We start from the raw sequence: 11420 nt of genomic DNA on the forward strand, positions 1-11420 counted from the left end.
ACAGTTCAGGCTGTATCTGATTTATCTCTGTGCAATGTTGTGAGGGAAAAATCTATGTCAACCTCTTTAAGTTTATGACTTCTAATGTGTTGAAGGATCTCTTTAAGGTTGAGAAGTTTATGTGTATGTTTGTGTGGGTGTGCAACCACACACCCTCTGGGCAGACAGGCCAAAGGCGCTTGGCCCAATCCAGGGAACCGTTGATCTACTTCAGAGGAACTGTGTCGAGAGTGATTTCCTGTTGTTTTGACACCTCACTAGAAGACTAGAATAACTAGCTGTTGCTACAGAACGAGACGACCAATTCACAGTTAGTCTGTGTTTCGTTCTCCACACACGTTCACATTCACATACCAAGATCACATGTTTTCTATATGCACAAGATAGTTTGACTATATAAGGCTTCTGAACTCCTTGTGTCATCGAGCTCTCGGCCTTCCACCTCAGAGTGTAGGGCTGACCAGCTACATTATTGCAATTCTTATCAAATAATGGTTGATTGTTTGAAGAAAAGTCTCTCCTTATTGGTTACAATTTTTACCAGAATGTGCAGTAACAATGATAGACCAGACTCATAGTACAGAATGAATGACTGACTGCCCAGTTCAACGTCAGTTCACCGTCTCACCTCATACTGTATTGGAGCAGCAGCAGCTGACTGCCCAGTTCAACATCAGTTCACCGTCTCACCTCATACTGTATTGGAGCAGCAGCAGCTGACTGCCCAGTTCAACATCAGTTCACCGTCTCACCTCATACTGTATTGGAGCAGCAGCAGCTGACTGCCCGGTTCAACATCAGTTCACCGTCTCACCTCATACTGTATTGGAGCAGCAGCTGACTGCCCAGTTCAACATCAGTTCATCGTCTCACCTCATACTGTATTGGAGCAGCAGCAGCTGACTTGATCGTTGATGCTAATCATCATGTTTGAATCTGAGAGTAAATAGAGCCGACTACACTCTAAAAATGAAGGGTTCAACTGGAGTTGTTCTCAGATCCCCTAAGAACCGTAGGGTTCTTGGTCAATGAAAAACAGCCCCAAAAGGTTCTTCTTCTTCTTCAAAGAACATGTTAGAAGGTGGGTTTCACTCTAACTTTATGGAAAAAGGTTTATTCAAGAAATATAGCAACTCCTCTCATATTGGGAAGAACCCCCCCCCCCCCTCAATCCAATAAGCGTTTTATAGTTACATCGTTAGGGTAAGTTAACCTAAAGTGGACACACTCCCATCAGTTTCTGAGACAACTGCCCAGATTTTGTAGACTGTTTAATAATGCTTATACCTCATCTTTATCAAATGATCCATTAAAGATACCAACTCAAAACCTACGTTCGTCTACATATGGGTTGTTTAAATGGTATCTAATTATATTTCCAGTATTACTTTATCAAATCTCTAGTAATCATTACACACACATACAATTCATCATATTTTCATATATTTACAGAATCCATATAAAACGTAAGAAATTCTCAGGTAGTCACGACAACCATTCCATTTGCTTTTTCAAGGACTCTCCACAGCTACGAAGCAGCTCTCCAAACATACTCCCAGCAGAACAAAAAATAAACTTTTGTTTCCCGGACAATGACCATGGGATCCTCAACGGTTCTCTAACCTCCCAGAGACCACGGCAAAATCAAGCATCCCAGGAACTATAGACCTTCCGCTGCTTTCTAAAATATCATCCCACTTATTATCCACATTTCAATCATCTGATTAAGCATATTTCTATATGTTACTATCCAGACGACAGATTAAGACTCCTTTCCATTCACACAACTCTCATACCACAGTCACACAACTCTCATATCACAGTCACACAACCCTCATATCACAGTCACAACTCTCATATCACAGTCACACAACTCTCATATCACAGTCACACAACTCTCATATCACAGTCACACAACTCTCATATCACAGTCACACAACTCTCATATCACAGTCACAACGCTCATATCACAGTCACACAACTCCCATATCACAGTCACACAACTCCCATATCACAGTCACACAACTCTCATATCACAGTCACACAATGCTATTCTCAAACATACCTAATCAATTAGTTGTTTTTCAACAATATTTTAAACTGCAGGAACATTTTCACATTTCTATTTAATGGTTAGTTCCTAGGATAATGTAACTCATACATTTACATCTTTCAATACTTCTAAAATGGTGTCCAGGTTTAAAACAATTACAGGGGCACCTTACTATCTTATACTCTATAATAAATGGTCTTAACTAGTAAACACAGATTCTACTGTTCATCCAGATAGCTGACTGGGCCCTGTTTACACCTCCACACATGAATGCACACTCAGAGCCTCCTGACTGGGCCCTGTTTACACCTCCACACAGGAATGCACACTCAGAGCCTCCTGACTGGGCCCTGTTTACACCTCCAAGGTGCCCCCTTCACACAGGAAAACACACTCAGAGCCTACGAGGCTTTTCTAAAAACTCCACTTTGCGTGTTTCGCTCACCTCTTTCTTTTAAAAACTGTTTGAGAAGTGGTATCCACTCGGCTCGCTGCCTCTCAGGTCAAAAGTGGGTCCATTTGCTCTGTTCCTGAAGTGTGGTCTCCCTGAGATCCCAAGTTTGAGGGATCCCTCGTGCACGATTTACCCAGGTCGTCAGGAGCGGACACCAAGTCAAGATTCACATCCCCATCGTCAAATGTGGCGATTAATTTTTTATAATATCAATTGAGGAGACAAACTTATCACACAAGTCTGAGTTAATCTTAAACTAAATCTTTATTCACTTATTAATAAGGGAGCAAGTCAATACAATGCATAAATACAGGGTGAATCAATTGAGTGCCCTATGATAATGATGGCTGGTGGACCCACCGGACAAAAGTACAAAGGTTTTTTACAGCCAAGATACCAACACCCCTTTGTCTTTTATAGCCCTTTCAACCTACATGACCAACAACAGATGTATAGAACGGGTCACAAGGTTAAGATTTGTATGAAAGATACTTATAATTCTCAGCAGAGTGTATCTGCTGTAAAAACAGTACTCTTTGTGTAGAGACCAGGGTCTGGCCCTGGGGTCATCTCTCCCTGGTACCATATAGAACAGAAAAATTAACTCATACTCTGGAATGCGGTCTCTCTAGGTTTTATAACCCAAAAGACATTGTAAATCTCCTGTCAGTGTTTTCTCCCAGAGGCCCATCCTCAGTAGAACACTCAGACACAATAGTTCTAAGAACCCTCTATTCTGTTGCATAAAACAACCATTTGATGCAATAAAAGTATTATCACATAATCTTGCAGTTTTGCTCTCAGTGTCCACTGAAAGTTGACTAATAACAACAACTGGGACCTAAAAGACACCCACCATGAGACCCACTAAATCTGCCCAAGAAGAGACAAAGAAAAGAAAAACCCACACCAAACTTAACGACAGGTAGCAAACCAAAAAGGTGGAGCAACTAAAGGTGTTGACTCTCCACATGTATCAAGACAACTGGAGCACTGGGCCAGACACTCTTAAATAGAACCTGGACCAGCTCAGGTGAAACACCTTCCCACTAACGAGATGGACAAGCCAGCACAGGTGTAACACATACTGACTAACGAGGTGACACCAATCAGTGCGTCCTACGTGCTAACGAGCTAGACGGGCTAACGAGCTAGACGGGCTAACGGGCTAGACGTGCTAACGAGCTAGACGTGCTAACGGGCTAGACGTCCTAACGAGCTAGACGTGCTAAAGTCCAACCTCAAAACATAAATGGAAAAACCAAAGCCTCTAACACCTTCCCCCTTAAGACAAACATATCCTATATTTTTGTTGGACAAGTTTGCTCACCACCAACAGAAAACAACTTCCATTTCACATGATAATCAACTACAATGCTTCACCTTCACAAATATAAACATGGTGTCTAATGCCTGTCAACAATTAAAAACAAGAAAAAAAACATATTTCTAAATAATAATATACACAATCATATAATTCCTATAGAACCCCCCCCCCCCCCCCCCCCCCAGAAAATCAATTTTTCCCACAAAACAAAACTTTTTGACTGCCAACCCTTGAGACAATCAGCAACCAAGTTGTCCTCACCACAGACATGTCTGATTTCAAGAGGAAACTCCTGCAATATCCGTAGTAACTTTCCACCTCACTGCGGAGCTTCTCTCTCTTTTCAGGGTTCACTAGATAGGCATGTTGTTGGATAGGGGCCCAGTCCCCAATGTCATGCTCTAGTACATTTGGGTTGGCACATCTGAGAATGAATCCTGATATTCTAAAAGCAGGGCAACAATGTCAATATAATTGTACCAAAAATTGTCAGTTGGTTGCATAAATAATTATGATTACTAAATGTTACATGAAATGTAAATATGAAAAATTTGGTTGCATAGTCTTATTTTCAGTCTCCTCAATTACATTTTGCTAGGTGGGATAGCCCCAATGTCAAAACACAGTTTTAACGTGTCCAAATCATTAACCAATATGCAGAAACAGTTTGGGATAAATCGAAAACCTAAACATAAAATGTGCCATTTACACAAACATCTGCCACAATAATCATATTACTTGTATTTATTTAAACAAGCACCTTATAAACTGCACAAGCAGCAATAAATCACTGATATCGATTAGGGGGGAAATCAGGTTGTACGTGCTGTTGAAACTAACAACTAAAAAAACACATGGAAATGGGAGATATATTTTACCTCACTGATTAGAGGACAACCTGCAGAAGACAGTCAGCTACATCTTGGAGCGATACATTTAAATGTAGGGGTCATTAAACAAAGGAATGCAACACTTATTTGTTATAACTCATCGATATCATGCTAAAATCATTTGTGTGACATAAGGGAGATGAGGTTGCACGTCCTGTTAAAACTAACAGCTAAAAACCACACAGAATCTGGGAATAATGTGTACATCCCTGGTTTGAGGACAATTTGTAGAAAACAGCTCGCTACATTTTGAAGTGTTGCATTTTGATTAAAGTGGGTCACCAACGTGGTAAGTGTAACAGAACTCTTTTTGTGTTAGTCACTTTTTGTTAAATCTCATAAATAGTAACTCTTCCATTTCAGAACCTGGATTTTCCCCCTGAGGCTAATATCCATATCATGTTGAAATCAATAGAACAGGGGACAAACGTTTAGGGTTCTACATTGTGACATCATTAAAATACTCCTTCTACAATGTTAAAACATTCTACATTGTGACATTATTTCATTGATATCATGAAACAACTCCTTCATGTATTTTCTGATGTTTAATCATAGATCTTTTATCAGAGTATCTCTTCCCACATTGATCACAGCTAGGAGGTTTCTCTCCTGTGTGTGTTCTCTGATGTGATACTAGGCTGGTTAGCCAAGCAAATCTTATCCCACATTGACTACAGCTATATTGTTTCTCTCCTGTGTGTGTTCTCTGGTGTATAGTGAGATAGCTAGACGTAGAAAAACTCTTCCCACATTGAGTACAGCTGTATGGTTTCTCTCCTGTATGAGTTCTCTGGTGTTTAGTGAGAACTCTAGATGTAGAAAAACTATTCCCACATTGGTTACAGCTATAAGATTTCTCTCCTGTGTGTGTTCTCTGGTGTAATTTTAGGCTGTCTGGCCGAGTAAAACTCTTCCCACATTGATTACAGCTATAAGGTTTCTCTCCTGTGTGTGTTTTCTGGTGCTTCTTCATATTCTGTGAAGATGATAATCTTTTTCCACAATCTGAACAGTGGAATGGCTTCTCTCCTGTGTGTACTCGCTGGTGTCTAGTCAGATGGCAAGATGAAATATAAGTCTTCCCACATTGATCACAGCAATAAGGTTTCTCTCCTGTGTGTGTTCTCTGGTGTACAGTCAGTTCACTAGATGTAATAAAACTTTTCAAATGTTTAGGGTTCTACATTGTGACATCATTAAAATACTCCTTCTACAATGTTAAACATTCTACATTGTGACATTAATTCATTGATATCATGAAACAACTCCTTTATGTATGTATTTTCTGATGTTTGGTCAGATAACTTTTATCAGAGTATCTCTTCCCACATTGATCACAGCTATAAGGTTTCTCTCCTGTGTGTGTTCTCTGGTGTGATATCAGGTTGCTTAGCTGAGAAAAACTGTTCCCACATTGATCACAGCTATAAGGCTTATCTCCTGTGTGTGTTCTCTGGTGTAAAGTCAGCTGGCCAGATGTAACAAAACTCTTCCCACATTGATCACAGCCATGAGGTTTCTCTCCTGTGTGTGTTCTCTGGTGTATCTTCAGATGGCTAGACGTAAAAAAAAACTTCCCACATTGATCACAGCTATACGGTTTCTCTCCCGTGTGTGTTCTCTGGTGTCGTGTCAGGTTGCTTGGCTGAGTAAAACTCTTCCCACATTGATCACAGCTATAAGGTTTATCTCCAGTGTGTGTTCTCTGGTGTGATATCAGGTTGCTTAGCTGAGTAAAACTGTTCCCACATTGATCACAACTATAAGGTTTCTCTCCTGTGTGTACTCGCTGGTGTATAATAAGATGGCTAGATGTAGTAAAACTCTTCCCACATTGATCACAGCTATGAGGTTTCTCTCCTGTGTGGATTCTCTGGTGTAATGTCAGCAGACCAGATCCAACAAAACTCTTGCCACATTGATCACAGCTATAGGGTTTCTGTCCTGTATGTATTCTCTGGTGCACTGTCAGATCGCCAGATTGACCAAAACTCTTCCCACATTGAGCACAGCTATAAGGTTTCTCTCCTGTGTGGATTCTCTGGTGTTGAGTTAGACTGCTAGACTCAGTAAAACTCTTCCCACATTGACCACAGATATAAGGTTTCTCTCCTGTGTGTGTTCTCTGGTGTAGAGTCATATGGCCAGATGTAGTAAAACTCTTCCCACATTGAGTACAGGTAAAAGGTTTCTCTCGTGTGTGGATTCTCTGATGAATTTTAATGCCTGCTGAGGAGGTGAATCTCTTCCCACAGTCAGAGCAGCAGTGAGTTCTCTTCCCTGTGGATCTCTGCTGGTGTTTCTTGGGGTGTTCTGATCTGAAGAGACTCTTCTCTGCCTTGTCAGCATCATGAGGTTGTTGAGGCTCCCCAGAGGACCCACGGTAGTCCCGTCTCTCTCCTGTGTGAACAACAAAGTCAGACAGATGGTTAAAGGCCCACAACAGCGGTAATCCACTGTAAAAGGTGATGCCAACAGCGTAGCCATGATGTTGTACAATAATTGACATCTGTAATGAATGTAAAAATTATTTGACAATTGTCTTAAAATTAGCAAGAATTGTCATATATTGTCTTGTTTTCACATTAGTAGTAACATCGATGATTGTAGGCTAAAAATAAGTTATTCATGTTGTTGAAACTCTAAGCAGTGTGCCAGACGACTTTTGGTCTCCAATATAGGCCCCTTTCTGTGCTTGCTAAAATTGTGGCACGAGGGCGATGCACATGCAATTTAGTTGTAGAAACTCCTCCCTGCTAATGAGGAAACCGATAGTTATTGATGTACTATATCTGCCTGGAGCAAAAAGGGTGAACAAAGATTTTAGTTTTTCACAATGTATTCTGAATGTGAATGGGGAAACTCAGGGGAGTAACCTCCATTTCCAGGTTGGTTATGAGTGCATTTCACACTACTTTGGATTATAATTGTAAGGCTCGCTTGAATGTCCTGCTTAATATAATGTTTGTGTCGTCATCGCAAATCAACCGCTTTGTACTTAAAAAACACTTCAACCAGTAAAATGCTCTTTGGCTTTTCCATCAGCCTGACAATGAGGGTTTGTAAACTAAGTGTTTGGCAAATTGGCCCATAACTTCACCTAAGAATAACATAGACCTACTGTAGGACCCATAACTTCACCTAACAACAAATATACCCATGTCGTGATGTTTGTCATGCGACTGTCATTCAGAAAATGATTTCCTGGATCAGCTGATGATAGTTGAACATGTGACTAACTAAACAGCTACAGTATTAAGTATTATGTGTAATTATTGAAGAACCACATTAATGACAGTATCCATTTGGGTGTCATCAATAAAATTAAGGTGACTCTAGGTTAAAACCATTGGATTTAGCAAACTCGGAAATGACTTAGGATTTCTGTGCCCATAAAACTGTTTTCCCAGCGTAACATAAGGAGACACTAAATGTTACATAGTTAGAGAGCATTTCAGAATACAAAAAAAACATAATATGACAAGGGTAACATTATGACTATAACTACTGTTCCCTGAAGGAGGGAAACTAGGTACAACATACTATTAAATCCACACGTTATGACTATAACTACTGTTCCCTGAAGGAGGGAAACTAGGTACAACATACTATTAAATCCGTGCCTCGCTGGAAGCCCCGCCTTCCACAGGTGATGAGCGTGAGACTCGGATTTATTCCTTAAATTGAATATCTCACTTCACCGACCCAGGAAGTGGCGGGGCCAAACAGGTGTTGTAACTCGTTCATAACTGGCACGCAGATCGGTAGAAATGGTAAGATAAATTGGCACTTCAAACGGAAATGTAAAAAGTTTGCCTATTTTACCGGAAACTCCAGGAGCATAACGTCAGAATTAACGAAGGCCAGCAGCAGGTGGGGAATTGGTTATTTTCTTCTGGTTATATTGACCTCTGGCTTCCTCAAGTCATTTGTGTGTGTTAATTATTTAAATCAAACGCTTGAAGCATCAGTTCAGTTCAAGTTCTGCACATACAGTTGATTTTATTAAACACATGGGGTGTGTCTATATGAACAAATACACGTCATAACATTTCAACCAATCAATTGGTAGAAATAAAATACTATTTTTTATTTTTATTTGGGACAGCCCTAGAACATAGTGCATTCAGACCCCTTCCCTTTTTACACATTTTGTTACGTTACAGCCTTATTCTGGTCACATTTTTTTTTAATGATCAATCTTCAGACAATACCTCATAATGACATCACAATACCCCATAAAATTCAGAAGAAAGTTTAGAAATGCTTGCATACTAGTAGACATGCCAGTAGGTTGTAACTCTCTATGTCATGCCAGTAGACTACAGTAGGTTGTAACTCTCTAGGTCATGCCAGTAGGTTGTAACTCTCTAGGTCATGCCAGTAGGTTACAGTAGGTTACAGTAGGTTGTATCTCTCTAGGTCATGCCAGTAGGCTACAGTAGGTTGTAACTCTCTAGGTCATGCCAGTAGGCTACAGTAGGTTGTAACTCTCTAGGTCATGCCAGTAGGCTACAGTAGGTTGTAACTCTCTAGGTCATGCCAGTAGGCTACAGTAGGTTGTAACTATCTAGGTCATGCCAGTAGGTTACAGTAGGTTGTAACTCTCCAGGTCAGGCCAGTAGGTTACAGTAGGTTGTAACTCTCCAGGTCAGGCCAGTAGGTTACAGTAGGTTGTAACTCTCTAGGTCATGCCAGTAGGTTACAGTAGGTTGTAACTCTCTAGGTCATGCCAGTAGGTTACAGTAGGTTGTAACTCTCTACGTCATGCCAGTAGGTTACAGTAGGTTGTATCTCTCTAGGTCATGCCAGTAGGTTACAGTAGGTTGTAACTCTCTAGGTCATGCCAGTAGGTTACAGTAGGTTGTAACTCTCTACGTCATGCCAGTAGGTTACAGTAGGTTGTATCTCTCTAGGTCATGCCAGTAGGTTACAGTAGGTTGTATCTCTCTAGGTCATGCCAGTAGGTTACAGTAGGTTGTATCTCTCTAGGTCATGCCAGTAGGTTACAGTAGGTTGTACCCCTCTAGGTCATGCCAGTAGGTTACAGTAGGTTCTATCTCTCTAGGTCATGCCAGTAGGTTACAGTAGGCTGTATCGAAGTGGAAACAATTATCAACCCAATGTGGAAAGTGTTGAATTTGGTCAACAACAAAATGAATGGCTTATTTGCTACGTGAGTTTTACTTGATCTAACAGAAGTTTCGTAATGATTAAGTTATGTGGACACGTGACATACCGACAACTTTGATAAAACACTATAGGAGTTGTCTCCAGATCGCTATGCATATTCATGCTAGTAGCTTAGCATCTCTCTCCATTGAATACAGGCGGTTGACATCAACAACCCTCAGAATATAAACAATGGATTACAATAATAAGATGTATCCACCAATCCAAAGACAGGATAGGTGGGAGCGAGACAACCCACAATGCTGCTTTGTGGACAACGACTCCCCTTGTCAGTACGGAGAGACATCTTGTCAGTATATCCATAATCTTTGGTGTAGCCAACCCAACTCTCACATGGCTCTATTGGGGGTCACGGTGTGTAGTAAAACATCACTACATTAAAATCACTACATGCCGTGGCCCCCCAGTCTGCGGTCAGCAGATAGACCCTCCTCAAATATATATGTTAAGTCACTTTTTGGAAACGGAACGGAGAAAACAAGGGGTAGCTTGTTCTCTACGTCGTCTGATTCTAGACATATCAGTCATCATCCCAGGACCCTCCGTTGAAGAGGTATTGACGAGCCAACTCCGAATATCCAAAGTTAAAAACTAATTGAAGGCGGTACTTACTGGTGTTACTCAGATCTCCTGTCTCCTCCTCCTCATCTTTCAATGTGACAGTAATCTCTCCTTCCTTCTTCACTCCAAACACAGCATCATCCTCTTCTTCCTCTTGTTTAACTGAAACGTCTTTCTCTTCTTCTTTCACTGTAACAGCCTCACCCTCTACTTCTTGTTTTACTGTAACATCCTCCTCTTCCTTCTCCTCTTTCACGACAATGTTCAGCCCCAGAGCTTCTTTCTCCGTCCAGCAGACCTCCTCTTCTTTAACAGGAGGGGAGTAGTTTAGGGAGCTCATGTTCGGGGATGTTAGCTAGCTAGCTATCATTAGCGACTAGGCTAATGCTAACTTAACCAGCCAGCTACTATAGCTGTCTAATAAACAATAACGTAATATTAAATTAAATAGGTTAACAAGTAGATACGACAGAAGTGTGTCTAAAACACAGTAGGTAATATAGACCGAAAGCGTCTAAATAGCTTGAATCTTTCGGCTATGTTGGCTAGCAAGCTACCGAGGTGGTTGACGAGCTGTTTATGAAGAACCGTCCACTAGATTATACGTCACGCTGCAGCGTCGCCTGAAAGACGCACATCGCCGTCTGCTGACTGGAGGGAAACGCAGTTGAGGATCACATTTTATTTTCAGACAAAGATTATTTTACATGGATTTAATTAAATAATACTATTATATTGAGACATACAAAGACAGGAATGTGGTGATTGATTAGTGAGAATACATTTTTTTTACTACAGCACATTTAAGACAGTTTCATTCAGTCAAACAACATCTAAATAAGTAGCCAGCTACTGTAGGTCTATACTGCTCCTACATGGTGTAACAATACATCATGTAGATGTATATAATAAACAGACTAGGTCCATACTGCTCCTACA

General features: G+C 40.7%; 1 protein-coding gene across 1 annotated transcript in view; it reads right to left on the minus strand.

Moving 5' to 3' along the window:
• Positions 1-6099: 6099 nt before the first annotated feature.
• Positions 6100-11420, minus strand: part of LOC115186515 (zinc finger protein 239-like) — a gene marked incomplete at its 3' end in the record, with an annotated part of 12485 nt that continues 7164 nt past the window's right edge. The window contains exon 3 of the mRNA XM_029746135.1: positions 6100-7065. Coding sequence (XP_029601995.1) covers positions 6100-7065 — 966 coding nt within the window. The remainder of the gene's footprint in view (positions 7066-11420) is intronic.

This window comes from Salmo trutta, unplaced genomic scaffold (genome assembly GCF_901001165.1).
Source record: "Salmo trutta unplaced genomic scaffold, fSalTru1.1, whole genome shotgun sequence".
NCBI lineage: Eukaryota > Metazoa > Chordata > Actinopteri > Salmoniformes > Salmonidae > Salmo > Salmo trutta.